This window comes from Alligator sinensis, unplaced genomic scaffold, assembly GCF_000455745.1.
Source record: "Alligator sinensis unplaced genomic scaffold, ASM45574v1 scaffold118_1, whole genome shotgun sequence".
Taxonomy (NCBI): Eukaryota; Metazoa; Chordata; order Crocodylia; family Alligatoridae; genus Alligator; species Alligator sinensis.
In genome coordinates, this window is record NW_005841850.1 from 3,753,337 (window position 1) to 3,772,037 (window position 18,701).

An 18,701-nucleotide genomic window follows, 5' to 3' on the forward strand; every position below is an offset into this window, starting at 1 on the left:
ATTAGCAAAATTATTCTGCATTTAAATAAAGGTTTTGTAAACTCAGACGTTGAACACACAAGCTTGGTATCACTTGAACAAAAGCCTTCCATTTGTCTGAAAAATCTTTGGAACCAGAAAACACACACAAAAAAATTTAAAACAAATTTGAGAACCAAAAAATCAATGGAATAACTTCCAGACCACTAAGCACTACACAAGTGCTACTCAGATCTTGACATGAATCCTGAAAAACATTAGGAAGAATAGCAGCACTACGGGATCTTGGTGAAATCTCTTTGTTGATGGATGCCTACTACTGCTGCTGCCGATAGATATTTCTGTAGATTTGAAAGATCATGTCATTAATGTCTTGCAGGGCACATCTTCATGTGAAATTAATGAGATGCAATAAACTCGCAAGCAGTTTGCGCCAGAGTTGACTGCACCTGGGCACAGCGTTTACATGTGCGCCTGGGACTGCAGCATGTTGAGCCAAGGCAGTGCAACCCCAGCTGGCAGCAGGCCCAGGGGGGAAAACAGGGGTGGAGCGGGGTGGCCTGCTAGCCCAAAGATGCTCCACCCAGGCTCAACATATTGCAGAGGGGCTGGCTAGGGCACAAGGGTGCTACAGCGCGGGGCTAGCCAGCAGGCAGCCACCACACTAGCATCCTCATGCCCCAGCCAGCCCCATCACTATCTACACACGATTTCACTGCACGTTAACTACTCCACCGTAGGATGGGCTTTTGGTTGTAGCCAAGTTGGTCTAAGGACGTAAGCAGGCAAGAACTTTTTTCCAACTGCTCAGTTGGTCTAATAAGAGATATTACAACCATGGTGTGATAGTACCTGTGTCAGGCAGTATTATCCTAAAATAGATGTAACTGTTTTACCGTGGCTCAATTGGTGCTGCATGTATAGACGGTGATGCTTTACTTCGGAGTTAATTAGTCAGCTCTACAGTAAAGTGGCCTCATGTAGCTGTACCCACAGTAACTCTTCAGAGCATCTTCTCATAAATCTGTAGGATCTCTCATAGTATACGAGCTGACAAAGTATTTCTTGAAATCCACGCTACACCAATCAGAACACGCACACCAGGATTTCTTTGCTATACATGTTGCACTTAATGCCACATTATATTACCCTCACTTGGTACACCTTACTCAATTTTCAAGTGAATGACATTGAGGATTAACAATCCACAGAGGAACAGTACTGACAAGTAGAGATTACGTGTACATTGCTTACAGGCAACAGGGGTAATTGAAGTCCTTTGAAAAATCAACATGATAGAAATTAAATGGCAAAAAAATAGTCAATGCTTTTTAAGACTGTTCCTTCACGAAGTTATAAAATTCAAAAAGTACAAAGAGGAGTCCTATGACTCAATGAAAAAGCATGTGCACTTTGCTCCTCTTCCTCACTCCCTAGCAGTTTATGAGACAGCACACTTAACTCTGTAGCTTAAAGTATTGTTTAGAATGGAGGGAGAAAAGAAAGGAAGCAGTATAGTGAATTTAACGCCACTGAAAAGGTACATTTCTAGGCCAAAAAAGGATTTATGAGCACAATTCAATCAGCAACCACAGTGAAATAGCACAGCCTAAGTCCTGGCATGGGTTTTATATTTTAGATTCTTTTGCCTTTTAGTTTACTTGTTCTTAATTTCTGTAACACGAAAAGCCACTCTGGAATATCCCTCTGGGGGTGGCTCAAAGGCCCAAATTCCCCCAACTCCATGAAATATTACTGATACTCGTTTCTTACAAAGTATATTGAAAAAAATAAAGCAAGCATGGAAATGGTGCCTTAAAAAGGTAACTGGCACCACACTAAATAGTGATGGCTATGTGTTTGTGGCAGGAGATGTAACAGGTACCTTAAGCACACCATACAGTTCAATAACCTTACAATGTACAAAAACTTCTATAATGAGTAAGAAAGTAATAGCTCTGGACACGTCACACTTCCAAAAAATAGGAACTGCAACATTAAAATGCTTTAAGAAATGAGAAAGATGGCAAAATTCCCAAAGCTTACAGTGGTCATGCATCATTGTAAGCAACAAAAAGCAGACTTTGTACAGTCTTCAAGTACGTGAATTTATTTTCAAATGATAAAACACTAAAAATTCCTAAAGGCTTAAATTTTGATGACCAAGAGGCACAGTTATTACTGCAGATTAATGGCTACACCTTAATATCTAATGTAATAAAACGTGGGTGCACTTAACATAGACAACCTTTCCAGTTTATTATACCAACTTGTAGCTATCAAACCACAATCACTTTTACAAGTACCCAGAACCTTAAAGAGCGCTCCCAGCAAGAATCAGAGCAAAAAGCGTTTGCTGAGCCAAAAGTTACTAGTGATTATTAATTGCAGGGGCAGTGTGTAAGTTACTACTTTTGCACAAAGATTAGTCTATAATAAAGCTAAAGCTTTACTTAGAAATTAAACAGACTATGTTATTAGTAAACAGCAAAAGAGGTTAGAGTTCTAATACCCAACAGCGAGCAACAATTTTTAATGACATTTTTGCAATACTTTGAAACAAAACACATGCATTAACCAGTCTCGCATATCAGTAGTCAATTATTCTAGAAATAGTTATTTATCCAGACATCAAGTATTTATTATTCTGACTCTGCATGAGTTGATAAATCTGCTAAGAAAACAGGAGGAAGCAACAGATCAAAAGAGAAGAGTATATCAAAAATAATGCTTTCCTCCAAAACAACATTATGGTAGAATAAGATAAAAGGGAAAAAAAATCAAAGCCCTCAAAAAATTCTCCATCAGATAACATTTTATGAACAGTCAAATTTTGCACCGACAATCAAATATGTACAATAAACTTTCTAATGTACATTTTGAATTCTATGCATTTCTATGCAACCTCATTATCCACACAGTGAATATTTTTTCTAAATAGAAGTAAAGAAATTACACAAAAAACTTAAAAGCTACATCTGTTCTATGAATAAGTATTTCATAGTTTACATACGTCTCCTGCTCTCCTCAAATTTTGTATTTAAACAACAATTTAAATACTTAAAAAAACAAAATCTAAAAGAAACGTAATTCTACTATACCTCTTTTTAACTTACAGTAAATAACGTAACTTGAGTTCACCTGAACTCCCTCGGAAAATAGATATATCAGCTTGCACAGAATACAATAAAGATTACTTTGCTTCAGATACAAATGCATTTGCAAATGTTTTGCACTTTCACCTATTACTAATGACTAATCCTTGTCTGTATACAGTATGGCTTCCATTTAAAAATTATTAATATTCTGCTAAAATAATGGGAAAAAAAATAAAGGGAGAAGTGTAATAAAATGCTGAACTCTTCCTCCTCCGTTTTATTCAGAGTATTGGTATGTTATGGACTGAGGGAATCCTCCAAATTGAATAATTCTCAGCTTTAGTGACATCACTGCATCAACACTTTTTCTTCCAAAGTAAACAAAAATTAAGTAATATAATGTCCATTCAATTATATTTTTTTTAACTGAGTAATGGCTTACCTTGGGAGACTTGCTCATCTTGTCTGAGCAAATAATTACAAATGCTAAAACTTTATTGCTTAGTCACAATGCAAAACTTAAGAGAAAATAAAAACAAGTCATAAAACTGAAGCGAAACTTTTTGTTTCCTTCTTAGAAAGGAAAACTTCACTTATTCTACAAACCAATATGTTAAAGCAACGAAACAGACCTGGATTTTCCTAAAACTTAGAAATCATCTTCCTTTCATAATTATTTCTGATTGCAAATGGTAGCAAGGGCAGAAAATCAGCATACTGAATACCAAGCACTAAGGTTAAAAATGCCTTGTTGTTGACTCAAACAGGCACACAGAGAATATTTAAAAATGTAACTTAATTCCAGTGTTAATTGCAATGAAAGCTATTTTGTGCCAGAATTAGTAGAATGATTTTTACAGTGAGGGTCAAAATAGGTTGAAGTGAAGATGTTTTGAACAAACAGCAAAAGATTTTTTTTGTTTTGCTTTGAAAGAAACGGCTAATAAAAAGGTCTCCAAACTTACTGATTTTTTGTTTTCCTTTTTTTCTTTTACGGTAGCTTTATTCAGTAGGGAGTGGCAAGTTGCCTACAGAACAGAGATGAGCACAAACAAGTCACAGTACCAACTACATACAGCAACAAAAAAAACAATGTTGACTTGTACATAAATTACACGATAAAATGTAACAAACATAACCAACAGAAAATGAAATATATAAACTAAAAGTTTGATGATGGGGTTTTTATATCACAGCCTTATTTTACTACATCTTATTCACAAAGCACTAAATACAAAGCAAGCAAATGTTGGGTTTCAATCATTTCTACTATTTCTGGCTAGATTAAAAGTCAAACCACTGTAATTTGCTCGTGATATGCAATATCAGGCATAAATTAGCACAGTCAGCTTTCAAAACACATTTCACCATTCCCAGACAAAAATAATCTTTTGAATATTAGTATATTTCAAAGGTTTAACTTTTGAAAGATATGCATAATTTTTTAAAAATAAATTTAGTGGTTGAAATCTCCCTGTGTTTCTCTGTGTGTCCTTCAATCTTGTTCAATGTATGATTCGTATTTATAATGCTTTTCCTCTTAATTAAAAATATAATTATCATCCAGTGATGTGTCAAACATTTGCATTATATGGCAGAAAAGATGTTTTTGGATTTCAAATTCAAACACTTCGACTTGACTACATCTATTTTGGAATTCACCCAGGGCAAAGGGCCAGGCCAAACCTATTCAATACTTGAGCCCTGACATCACAACAGGATTAGGTGGGAATTAAAAGGTCCATTGGACTTTTGGACTTTTCCTTCTGCATTGAAATGAATTTTGCTGATGAAGGTCTATACCATCTCCTCCACACTAGCTGTAAAAAAGGATCTTGAATAAAGCAAGAGTAACCATGAAGAAAAATTTACAGTGAGGCAATACTCAGTAAACACCTTGTGTTACACTAGTCATTGGAATTATGTTATAAGGAAGCTCAAAATATACTAAAACGCTGGAGAGTGAAATGCCAGCCATAAGCCAGATAAACACTAAAGTCTGTATTATGTGTATACAACAGAGAAAAACAGAAGAATGGCTTTACATCTCCACTCCTCCTCATACTTTTTATGCTCTGCAGCACTTTTAAAGTTGAGTCAAAAAGTTGTCTACTAACACAGCTAAATTTGTTATAAGAGATGATTCACTGCTTCAAAAAACTAACAGCTTAGATTTTTATTTTATACACTAACAAAAAAAAATTATAATGCCAGCCTCAGGAGTAGATATGGACATAAAACGTGAGAAAGCTAACAAATTTCTATGGCCAATCAAATTTCTATTCTAACTTGCTTGTAAAAATCCTGGGTGGTATAGAGGTACACACTATATAGCTTTATTTTTATAAGTATGTTGTTAAAGAAATGACAGCTGATTTATTTCAAGCTGAGTCAGGTCTTGGGGAAGCTCTTCAAAAAGTTCTCTAGCATTTGAATATAAGGAATGAATGATAACATTATTTCTGATGAGCACACCATTTGATACGAGGAGGAGAAAGTGGCAGGTATTAGAAAGCTAAAGGTTATTAACAAGTAAGCTGTACATACTCAACCTGTTCAACCGCACCAGTTCAAATACAACATTGCTCGAGTGCTAGAGGAACAGTGAACTTTTCTTTATTCGGATTTTGTTCCCCCTCATTTGCGTTTATTTGTGAAAACCTAGTGAAAGCCTTTTTTCCAAAAGCAAACAACCTTTGTAGCATAAGTGACTTTAAAAGGTGAGAGGTAAAAATGGTAACAATAGATAAAGAGGATAAAGATAAAAACAGCCCCCCATAAAACATGCATTTAGAACAGGGGTGGGCAAAATGGCAGATCTGGCTACCAGCTAGATGATTTCCCAGCAGCCTCTGCCCATGCAGGAGACCCCGTGGAGAGCCCAGGACCGTAGAGGCACGATAGTGTGGGATCGCAGAACTGGGGCTCTGCCTCGGCTTGGCCTGGCCCCATGCTGTTGCACCCCTGCGCTTCCTGAGTTTGCATGGAGACTGGCCAAGAGACGCACAGCTCCAGGGCTGGGATCTTGTAGTGGTGATGGCCCAGGGAAAGGCCAGGGGCAGAGCCGTGAGCCACTGCCTGCATGCCCCTGCCAGCCGAACCCTTGCCCATGGCAGGGGTGTGCGGTCAGCAGATGACAGCTCTGCCCTGGTCCCACCCCATGCCATCACTCCCACCTGTCCATCTTGCTCCCTGCTGCAGCCCCATCTCAGTCATCTGGCTGCGCACCCTGCTTATGCAGGTCCTACCTCTAGTGGTAGGTGCAGGAAGCATGGGCTGGGGTGCCCGGGCAGCAGGGCTGAGTCCAGCGGCAGAAGCCAGGAGCTGCCACTGCAGGGGTTGCTAGAAAATGGAGTGTGCCGATAGCTGGACTTTTCCCACCCCTGATCAAGAATGAACTAGGTGATGCTAAAAGCAAACCCATCCTGCCTGTCCCAAGCGATGTAGGATGCAACTTTTTATAATCTATCGGAGAAAGTGAAGAACTGGACCACTTCAAATACCGGCATAACATGATTTCACACAAGTATAAAAACCATCCTTGCTCTCAAGGTTTTGTATGACAAACTCCCTTCCGGAATTAAAAATAGTCTGATCCTTTCAACAGCCACAAAAGACACTGTATTGTTTTTAGAAGACTAACATTTTGGAAGCCGAGGAAACTGTATTTATAAAAAGAAGTATTCGATGAATAGAAAATAGCAATGCCATAGGTCTGGACTATGCCACACAAGTAAATAATTATTACTCAAAATTAGCTTTAAAAAATGCTCCAGAAGACCGGAATACTTTCTATGGAAAAATAACTTATGCCACTTCCAGGCAAAGAAACCTGGAAAACTCTTCTTTCAGAATGTGCTTGATGAGAGAGGACACGATACATGGAGAAAAGAGTAAAGCCTGAATGCCACACTTGTGCCACTCATCCAACTTAAATCTAATGATGAGCTACCAAGTCAGAATCTAAAAAAAATAAATTAAAAAAAAGCTCCTATCCTCCAAAGATGCCACTGAAGTCGGAACAAATTTTGCCCTCTACTAGTAAGCCTTGTGACATTTTCTATTTCAATCAGCCTCGCTATTAAGCAACCTGAAGCACAATATTAGCTTAGTTTACTTGTAGCCCAGTAGCGGTATTTCTTCAGAACTAACCTGACTAATAGGCTTTTCCTTGAAGAGGAAAACAGGTACATCTTACATCAAGAACAACTCATGGATTACTCCTCATTAGTATACGTGAAAAAAAATATTATCTGTTCTGTAGCACAGAGGCAACTATTCATATGCTTGCTCAATAAATGAACATGCTTTTTAGTAGCTATTTGATTCACATGTGTATGAAGCTACTTAAATGCAGCTTATAAAGTCTGAGGGGCAATTGTACTACTACTTAGAGCCAACAATCCACTAGTCAAACAGATCTTATATCAAGGCAATCACATTGGGGTAAAAAGAAGCGTTTGCCGTGTCTATTAAATGTAAAACATTATGGCCTCTATCGTCCTCCACCCCCTACAGGCTTCCCCCCTGTGCTGCCTCACTCTCAAAGGCCCCACATTAAAACCTGGTGGCAAGAACGGCTGCACTCACTCTTCCTGCTAGAGTGAGTCCATGCAATGTCTTCAGTTTCCGAGCAGAGGCACTACAGCAATGCAAGATGATTCCTGCCCTATTAGATCTGGGAGCCCAAGAGCAAATTCTGGCTGCTTGCATAGCAAAAAGCTGTCACAACCTGACTGCCAGGCCAGCCCCTTGAAACCCATTCACTTGGCTGAGATCACATATGCTGAGGTTCAGCTTTGAGAAATACCTACATAGCTGTGCCATAAACCTCTGCAAAAAACTGAAAAAAACCAAAGCCAAAAAGCCAGAATTCCTGGCCCAGGCTCTAGTACAATACTTTTAAACCTGAAAAATCTGATCTTCATATTTGTTTTAACAAGAACAGAAGTCAGGCCGTGAAGATTTATCCCTCAACTGCAGTCATACCTGGTACAGACAGTGGCACACACTGCGAAGCTGCGGTGGAAACTCTGAGGAGGAATTAATGATTGCATGAAAGAATTTTTCAGTCATTTGCAGCAGACTCCGCTGGTTGTCATCAAGGCTTTCCGTTGGCTCCAACCTGCAAACGACCCACAAATATAACAAGCTTTAAAGTTGTTAACCTTCAAAAGCATACAGGTTGCTTCCACCTATATTCAATCACAGCCACACTAGCAAGGCTGTTGAAATGGAAAAAACCTATTTTGCCAATGTTTCCATGAGTAGTTTTATAACATGAAAAAATATGCTCTATGGATATGAGGTCACATTACAACTTAATACAAAAAAGCCTTAATTAATGGGCTTCTTGTACATCATGCCCTTTAGAGTCACTTTGGGGTATTATTACCTCGTACAGGAAAGGCAGTCCCACAATCATATAACTAAGCTGAGAACTCCTTCAGGAAGGCAGTCTCAAAAGGTGCACACACAAGCTTGGCCAGGGTTTCCCTGAAAATCTAAGCAGTTTTTCAGGTAGCTGCAGATGGCTGCTTCATGGGTGTAGGAAGGCTCTTTATAAATAGCTGCTCATTTATCACCTCTCAAAGTAAAAAAAAAAAAAAGGCGTGGGCATAAGTGATGAAGAGGAAGCCTATCTTTTGAGATGCAATTAGCTAGTGTAAAATAGCAATATGAGGGATGTTATAGAACAGACACAGAAGTCAGAGGAGGAGGAAACCACATAAAAAATTTAAATATTTTGGATAAATACTGTGAAGATACAGCAAAAATCGAGATAAAGCATACCCATGTAAAAGGCAAAAAAGCACACATGCTCCATCTTGCTGACAGGAATGGTTCTGTAGCCTAGAGGAGGTATTTTAGAGTTCGGCGGGAGAGTGACAAATTTAGGGCCAGAAACTTCCCAGTTCTTACTGAAATATGCAGTGGCAGGAGAGAAAAACAAATGAGCAAGGCTTTTCTATCATCCTTGCTCTCTTCTAGCCTGTGTGTGTATGTGCAGAAGAACTCAGGCCACAGAGGTTCCTACACAGAAGAGCTCTGTCCAGTTCTCCATGTCTATAGGATTATTTTAGGTGTGCCTGCGTAAAACAGGGGGAGGGGAACCAAACAGAGCTGTGAAAAGGGGGAAAGATAGCAAATATGCAGAAAGCAACCTTGTGCCATTAGTACAAACAGGAGACAGTTTTGCAGTTAATTAAGAACACTTGTCATATCTCAAACCTTGTAGGATCCACCTCAAAGCTGACATGTTGCCATTCCGGGGACATGATCACAGTTCTTAATAAAGGTTCCAACAGCTTCTGCAGATATGTTGCACCATAAACCTATCAATAAAGTAAATCAGAATGGGTAACCAGGTTAGTGTAACTCGAGCCATAACGATATTTTGCAATGCTAAAAGACACGATGATTAATATACCAACTGCATTTTTTTCCTGCATCTAAATATCAGGACCCTAAAGTACTTTTACAAAGAACGAATCTTCGAAAATAAAGCTCTGGAACTGCGTAGTTCTCAAAGCTGGAATGCATTATGCATATGCAACACAGGCATCAGGGGTCACCTTCCTGCACACATGCTACCATTAGAAGAACCCTCTTTTATATTAGTGCTGTATTAAATATTTGGAAGGGCAGGGGGTTACAAAGTAGTGTAAAACAAATGAACAATTCCTTTCCTTTCTCTCATTTAAATGCTACAACTGGGTGTCTTCTGACAATATTACTCTTAAGGCAACATCTTCACTAACCCAAAAGATACTGACTACACACCAAAAAAGGTACAAACACAGAAGCAGTTAGGAGCAAAAGCATCTATATAGCTTGTATGTCAAACAGTTATTTTCTTAATAGTTACATGACAAAGAGTAAGAGGAAATATGTACTTGAATAAGTTAAGGACACAGATGATGACAAAGCTGTTTAAAGAAGACAGCTAATAAAACAGTGATCAGAATTCTTTAGTTTTTATCTTTGACTTAAAGTGGTGAAGACTGACTTTAAATTGATTAGTGAAGGGCACATGGCAGAACCATGCAAGGTTTTTATTTCTACTTCACAAGGCTGTTTGTGGAACATAACTGTGATACATTTCTGAAAGTTTGATTCATTTCCATAAACTATTTCCCCCTCGTAGTAAATGAAAGCATAAATCGTCAAATTCTGTTCATATGCAACATAACTGAATGAGACTCTTGTTTACAGTGTATCCTTATAAATACCCTTATCTCAACCTGCCTAGTGCTTAAAAATAATTCAACAACTGTATCGACTATAGATGGACTTTCAAAAAAAAAAAAAAAAAAAATTGCCCAAATTTATATAGACAAGTTTTCACCCACACAGGTTAACGTAACACATCGGCAGTTTTGTCTTTCTGCATGAATATATTTTTTCATGTTATTCTTTAAATAAAACAGAAATCTAAACACCAGGTAACGTACCTTAAAACAGAAAGTCATTATTTTACTGGCCAAACTATTTCCTCTGAAGAGAGTCTGCATGGAATCTGCCAGTTCAACTTCCTTAGAAAACATGTTCCAGAGCAGCTGGTACAGCAAGTGCCGGGAATCAAAAAGAGTGACCAGAACACGAGCTAGTTCATCCTTAAAGACAGTAATGAAGATGTCAATCTATGTGCGAGAGCAGAGAGGGGCTAAACCATGAAAAGCTACCAAACAGCATGTGCTAATACAAGCACTTTGCTGTGAAGTCATGGAAAACCCTAAATTAAAGAATGTATGCCCCCCACCTCTGTTTCTCGCTCCATATTTCACACTCAAATCATGCCAAATTATTAGGGTAGCTGAGAAGGCCCAGAGATTCAAACAGTGTATAAACACAAAGCCCAGGTAAAAAGCACATGGGTTACAAAAACCCCAGGCCTGAAGAAGAATTTTATTATTATATGAATGCACTCTCAGTCACTTTTCCACCCACTAGTCAAAAACCTACCATCATGCTTTAGTTTCAAATGAAGACCCCAACCAATCAAACTCAATTTACTATTGGAGAAAAAAATTGAGAAAAGGCCATGTACTAATAAAGATAGGCATAACTGGATAACCAGATCTGCCAGTTTATATCTAACTGTTACACTGGCAGAGCACTAAGGTCACCATTGAGTCTTATGTAGTGATTTTTTGTGGGAGTTACAGAGGTTAAACCCGAAGCATGAAAGAGCTTACCCACTGTGAACAAGGCACCACATTGGCCAAAGCCATAGCAATAGGTAGCTCTCCTTGGTCACCCATCATTGTAACCAATTCCACCAATCTCTCAAATCGATCTGCTAGTACCGTTTCTGCTAGTGTATCAAATTCTGTACCCTGTTGTAGGATTTTGGTGAGGACTTCCATGAACGTAGCTCTTGTTTGGAGATCTTTGTGATAACCTAAGCCTAACAACATAACAAAAAAGTAAACTCTTAAATAAAGATGTGTATGACATTGTAATTAAAAGTTCACGCCTCATTATGTGTGCATTCATTCAGAGTTGGCTCTAGCAACTTTACCTATTGAGTGCATAAGGCCACTGTCCACATTAGCATTAAGTAAATTTGACATTGCAAGCACGGTACAGTGCCGCAGTGAAGCCAGTCTTCGAGACATGCCACGTTTCCTGCCACCTGTTTGCGCACTTTCATCTTCCACTTCACTACAATCATTGAGGAGGTTCATAAAGAGAGTGAAATATCTAAAATAAAAAACAACATTTATAAATTAACTCTTGCAAAATGAGAAAAATTTCCTTCCTATTAAAATCAATATACTATATTTGCCCTTAGCTGAAGTATAATTGAAATAGTTAAAAATTATTATTTACTTAAGAAACAACTGGGATTTTGCTTCCATTAACTCGACACCATCTCCCTCTTCGGGCTGTAGTGGAAGCCCAGCAAGAAGAGAAACCACTGCTTCCATGCTGGCCTGGTCCAAATCTCTGAATGTAAAATTAAGAAATCAAAATTTTAATTAAACAATATTAGTTCTTAGTCTTCCCCCTGCTACATGACAATCTTCTCTTCAAAGTAACATCAGTTCACTTTTTCTCATACATCTAACTGTAGCTAAAAAGTGTCCTTACCATACTGATTTTGTTTTAAACCTCCTTACACGAAAGAAATACCAACAGCTTCTTGCAGCATTATTAAATATCATCATCAAAACAAATGAGATCCGAGACACGTTAGTGCTTTTAGCAGTACAGTATTATCTGTTCTTACCTTGTCAGGCATTTTACATCTTCATCTGTTGCCTGATTGGACGTGCCCATAACCCAGTCTGTTAGATACTCCACCATTTTATTCCTGTAAGAAATATTAGAGCACAGAAAACTGATAGTAATCTGACAAAAGATTAATATGGTTGCGGGCATCATCTGAATGGTTAAATTTACCTTAAAAAAGCCTATGAACTGTCAACCTTAGATTAACTCAGTTTAGTAATGTCCTGGTACTGATTACATCTACAAACTGGCACCTGCATCCCACAGAACTCTGCATCGGCATAGTTCCAGGCTACCTGACCCTTGTGGCACAGATAATTCAATGCAGAAAAACCAACCAACCAAGCAAGTTACGTTAGTTAAAAAGGTGTAAAAGAATCATCCCATCCCATCTCTCATCCCATCCCATCTCTCCTCTTTCTCCGCACACAAGCATTGCCCCAAACAGTGCAAAATTGGCTCGTTTGTTTACAGAACATATTTATACTGGAATTGCTATAATCAAATATTCACCTGAATTTCATCTCCTGGCAAAATGAAAGATCATCTCTCCTTTCCATCATTACCTCCACTAATTGACAGAGTTTAGTTTTTATTTGAATCGCATGTACCAAGTTGCCAAGCACACGCACATATCTGTGAAAGTAAGCAAAGACTTAAAAAAGCTACATGCATCTGGGGAATCTCATCCTAACTGTCCATGCCAGAATACAGTAACTAAAATAGATAATGTATACAGGCAGTCCTCAGATTTAGGACACAACTGGTTCCTGAAAAGTATGTCTTAAGTCGAAACGTTGCAACTCGGAAGCAATTTTCTCATAAGAAACAATGTTATAAATGGGGGATTGGTTCCTGAACCAAGGCCTGATACCCTATTTTCACCAAAAATACCCCAGAATTTTGTACTCGACCAATTATAGACTACTAATATAGCTACATTAATGTATTTATATTGTAAATAGCAATCATATTGATTTGGAAGGACTTCTTTGAGGTGACTTTGCTGGAATTTTTGAAGGGCTCTTGGTTGGAGTGTTCTCAGGAGTCTTAGCTGCAAGTTTTTCTGGAGTCTCGTCTGCCTTCTTAAAGAAAGTGTCCAAGGAAGTTTGGACAGATGTTCTCCAGACAGATGAGCGACGCAGCGAACTTGCTCGCTGGCGTGGCGTTGCATTGGATCAAGCGTTGTAAGTCAAAACTGACATCATAAAGTTGAAACAGTGTCAATTTATAAACGCTGTAAGTGCGAAATGTTGCAACTCGAAATGCTGTAAGTCGAGGATTCCCTGTATTATTTTCTGTGCATTTTTTTTTTATTACAGGCAGAATTAGACTTGTATAACTAGTTATTAAATATTTGGGGCTGGATTTTCCACTCAGTGTATAGGGGTCCTTAAACCGGCTTGGGATGCCTAATGGAGATTTCAAATGATGCAGGAAAATTCTCCACTGAGATATATCCGACAGATGGGACTCTGAACTTTGAGCTGGACTCCAGTACTCACATCAGCATGAGGGGAGGCTTATGTCACAGGGTTTCCAAGGATCAGGGTGAATTGTGGAGTCCTTCACAACACTGTGCCCACTTATCCACTAGCAGATCATATAAATAAGATACATTCCCCAGTAGCTTTAACTTCTAGTGTAGCCAGGTGGTTGAGGATCAGCTTGCTGTACTGCTGCCACTCCCCTCTACAGACCACGGTTCAGGTAGAAGGACTAAGAAACCCATTGTCCAAGGAACTCACTTTACACAATGAGAACACATCTGGGATCTTACCTGACTAGATTTAGCATCATTGTCTCTATACTAGCTTGTCCCAGATGTTCTGAGCTCCCTTCAGTATGATTATCAAGTAGGTTCTTCATTATAGCGATGGTCTGCTCTACAAATTGTGTATTGGTCTCAGTTAACAAAACCTAGAGAGAGAAGACACGAAGCCATACATCTTCAAACATGTTGTACAAAAAATAACTAAGGGAAGTGGAAATAGTACTAATAAATATTTCTATTATTGTACAGTAGGTATCTTAACCGCTGCAGGTATTTATTCAGACTGACCTACTCAGAAGAATTCCTGTACTTACTATCGTTAAGGTATCAAGAAATTTAGTCAATAAAACTATAAACAGAATTTCCACAGAATAAGTAAATATTGGTTTGGCTCCTTGTATAAAAATTCTCAAACAACTGTCATTTTTAACACAATATGTTTTTTAATAAAATAAAAACGTGGTAACATCTCAACTCTTACCTGGCCTTGAGAGTCAAAAAATTTGCTGATGGTATTCTTCAGTTTGTTAAACAGCATTGGATAAAGTGCTGGACTCAATTCCAAACCCACTAGATCTTTTATATTAGTCCGTATCTGAAGTCCCACTTTCTCATGATTACAGACCATTAAGGACAATAATCGATCTAAGAATTTGCTAACAGGAGTCTCTGTATTTCCATCAGTGGACACCATAGATATCATGGAGCCTTTGCGCTCATTGACTGGGCCCATCGGTGGACTATAGGTTGCTAATCCTGCATTGCTACGATGCTGTAGGCAAACTCCCCCAAGAGCACATAAAAACCCTGTCATGTTGATCCATTCCTGAAGAGAATCTGTGTCAGAGAGGTCAATGGACCCTCCACCACTCACATGAGACATTCGTCTCTTCACAATTGTCTTGTGAAGACTTTCGGTAACCTGAAGAGGAAAAATAAAGAGAGCATGGTTCAAATGGGATCTCTATTTCAACACAGAGAGCAAATAACAACAAACAGACCATATTTTAACAGTCTTTCAGTAAGTAAATCCTAAAACGCAAGTTTACATCCGGGTCAGTAAAACAAAAAAACAACAAAAACCCAAATAAAAACAAAACACAAGAACCAAAACTATTCCAGTATCATGAGATTTTTGTGACTTGTAAGACAATTAATTACCTATCATACTGGAATCTGAATTTTACCAACAGGCCCTGCACTTACAGAAATCATAAAAATACCAAGCTGGAAGGATCTGAAAGGCTCATCTATTCTATCTCCTGGCTGAAGGCAGGACCAAGGATATCCAGACTATCCCGCACAGACCCTTATAGGAAGAACTTTATATAAAGACCTTTAAAAAACTCCAGTGAAAAGGAGCTCCCACAACCCCCTTCATTAACCTACTTCAGTGCTTTATTCACCTTTAAAGTGTTACACCATTTAACCCCAAATCTCTCTTGCCACAAACTAAGCCAACTACGTGTACTACCATCAGTGGACATAGAGAACAACTGGTCACCATCCTCCTTCTGACAACCGTTCAATATCAGAAGTCTTACATCCTCCTTAGGCCCCTCCTCTTCTATAGACTACCAAATTCTTCCCTTCGAGGTCACATTTTCTAAACCACTTACTACCATGCTGTTCTCCTCAGACTCCCTTCAATTTGTCTGCACCTTTGTTAAATGGTGGTAACCAAAACTGGAACCATTACTCCAGCTAATATATCTTTCCTGTTCCTAGAAGAAAGGAATAATTACATGCCATGATATGCATGCAACAATTCAGTTAATGCATCTCAGCATCACTGCTGGGCAATTCAGTGCGGTCTACTACAATCCCGTTTCTTTTCTAAGCTGCTACTGCCTAGCCAATTAATCCTCATTTTATACATGGGCATTTGAGTTTTCCTAGATGCTAGTAGAATTTTGCAGTCAATCTCAGTTTATTGATTACAAACCATTCCTCTACTTTGGCATGATCATTTTGAATTCTAATCCTGTCCTCCATGGAACCGCGACCCATCCTAGCTTCACATCACCCACAAATGTTAAAAGTACACTCCAAAATCCATCATCCAAGTCATTAAAGAAAATACTAAGTAGTAGCACCAGTAGCACCAGTAGTAGTAGTAGTAGTAGTAGGCATTTGTCTGTCTTGTTGCAGGTACAAAGTAGTTGGGGTAACACAATACTGGCAACTATGTTGTAAGTTCCCACAAACTTGGTGAGAGACGTGGCATTACTACGATGCAATTTTAGAATGTAAAAAGGTAGGGTGTAGAGATACACCAGCAACTGAAAAAAGAGTTCTCCAAAACTCTTAGGAAGTCAGTAGCATCATTTCCAAGAAAAAACTTCTGCCCCCCAATCTTTGGGATTCCACTTAAAATACCCTTATAGTTTATCACAAACTACTGACAAGCGTTTTGAGTATGCTTTCTAAACAGGGTGTTCACCCACTTCATAGTTATTATATCTACACCGAATTTCCTTAATTGACTTATGAGAACTTCAGGTGGGACTGTAGCACAACCTTTATTAAGATCAAGATAAAAAAGATCAACTGCTTCTCCCTACCCTTTGGTTAATTTTATCAAAGAAAAAAAATTAATTTGTTCAACATGATTTGTTCTCAACAAATCCATGGTGGCTATTTTATCTTCAAGGAACTTACAAATGGATTAATAATTAGTTCTCATCTCTCTGCAAGTAGTTAAAGGGCTTGTTTCACACAGCACCTTTCATAGCTGCATTGTTATTTTAACATGCCTTGATTTGATCATTTATGCCATTTTATCAACCAATGGCGGATTGCAAGGTAAGTGTCAGACATTTTTCCATTTAAAACAAAGATGACCGTTCTCTCCCAGCTACTGCAAACCGTTATCCTCTAAGGTCAGACATTCTATCAGTCATCTGAACCACAAGTTATATTAGCTTGTGACTCAACTCTGATACATTTCTTCCTCACAGTCTTTCATAGCAACTATTGAAGAAGCATGAATATTTTTCCTTTGTATAAGGGTTTGCTAAATTGAGAAGTCTATGAAACACCAATTTAGGCAGGGATCACTCTGCTCCCAGCCATACTTTGTCACTCAGGGAAGCGGGAAGAAATGAGGTGAACAACCAACATTACAAGGGTAAAGCAAACTGCAGTATGTCAATACAGATCCCATGGGAAAATCCATTAATTGTTGAATGACTTCAAGGTCATTCCAGTCTTTCATACAAGGGTTTGATTTTAAAAGTCGAACCAGATATTAAAAATGTATTTGGCTCATTAAGGTCAGTTTAAAACACTACTTTAAAAATAGTAGGTTCTTCCACATAACCAACTCTACAGAAGACTTCATATTCACCTGGCCATCTTCCATTTTAGTCTTTGGAAAATTGAGTATTAGTTTTGTAGCTTGTTCCCATTTCGTATGTGTATCTTCCCAAGCCTAAAACAGAATACATCAAGAATTTCAGATATTTACATTCTAGAGTACTTACAATGCCACCACTACTGACTGCTTTCAAACACAAGGTACCAATAAGGAACATTTTAATGGGTATGGGGGGGGAAAGGGACCCAAAAACCTTACTTCAGTATTGCCTGCAGTTGGATGTTCAATGCGTCTTAATAATGCCATGACTCTTTTCTGAAGAGCTGCTCTCCCTAAGTGAGAAAGATGTTTAAAATACCTTACATTAATTTTATTCATTTTTAAGGGATTAAAGTGTAATACACACACATACCCCTCAAATCGGCTAGAAACCCATTTACATAAAACACTCACAAATATATTCGCATTACAAACAAAGTACATTTTTAAAAACAGTTTTTCCTCCGCTTACCTATCAAGGACTTAAAATTCAATATACAGCCTTGTACAAGTCCTGACATCACTACCATGAAGAAATTGCAGGAGGAAGTCATCTTCAAATATTTGGTATTAAAATAAGGTTTGTATATTTTAACCCTACATGTGATCATATTTATGTAACCTGTGCACTGTTTTCAGGAATTCACATGATTCATAAGGATAAGGCATAAGCATTAAGCCATTTTAGTTATATCAGAACTTGTTTTAATAAATTCCAAAACATACTACTTTGAATTCAATAGTCAGGTGCTAAGTTTGCCAACGGACTTCACCAGTCTCCTCATTCTTACCTGTTGACATCATATTGCTAACAGATGCAAATTCCATGAAAGTGTTGTAGTTTGGCAAAAAATTATGGACCGAGACTTCATCTACTCCACACCTGATGTCCGCTTCCTCACAAAGGTGACGGAAACAGGACATTGCAACTAGGACTGCCTCTATGTCGGGGCTCCACAGAAACATATACAAAGCAACCTCCAATTTTGTCTGGGCTTGACGACAGATTGATGTTCCGCTGCATCCTGCTGTACTTTCCTTGGGGAACAGAAATGTACAGGTTTGGTAACACTGTTTACGTTTGGTAGCTTTGTCCAAGTCTGCTCTCGTTTAAATTCTCTAGCAAATTATCTGTATTCTCATAGCACCGAGGAGCCCAAAGCAATATCAAGGCCCTGTTGTATGGGGTTCATTAAGAGACAGTCTCTTCCACCAGCCTCATACAATTTAAATGGATAAACTCATCGGGGGGGGG

The 18,701-nt window shown here is 38.4% G+C and overlaps 1 protein-coding gene across 1 annotated transcript in view; it reads right to left on the bottom strand.

Moving 5' to 3' along the window:
- The window catches only part of NF1 (neurofibromin 1), a 132,948-nt gene that overhangs the window by 81,485 nt on the left and 32,762 nt on the right, over positions 1–18,701 (bottom strand). The window contains exons 18-31 of the mRNA XM_025210962.1: positions 18,238–18,484; positions 17,666–17,739; positions 17,438–17,521; positions 14,570–15,010; positions 14,095–14,234; positions 12,828–12,950; positions 12,313–12,396; positions 11,913–12,029; positions 11,602–11,783; positions 11,276–11,487; positions 10,532–10,693; positions 9,309–9,412; positions 8,067–8,202; positions 4,043–4,105 (exon numbers count right to left, since the gene is read on the bottom strand). Coding sequence (XP_025066747.1) covers positions 4,043–4,105; positions 8,067–8,202; positions 9,309–9,412; positions 10,532–10,693; positions 11,276–11,487; positions 11,602–11,783; positions 11,913–12,029; positions 12,313–12,396; positions 12,828–12,950; positions 14,095–14,234; positions 14,570–15,010; positions 17,438–17,521; positions 17,666–17,739; positions 18,238–18,484 — 2,169 coding nt within the window. The remainder of the gene's footprint in view (positions 1–4,042; positions 4,106–8,066; positions 8,203–9,308; positions 9,413–10,531; positions 10,694–11,275; positions 11,488–11,601; positions 11,784–11,912; positions 12,030–12,312; positions 12,397–12,827; positions 12,951–14,094; positions 14,235–14,569; positions 15,011–17,437; positions 17,522–17,665; positions 17,740–18,237; positions 18,485–18,701) is intronic.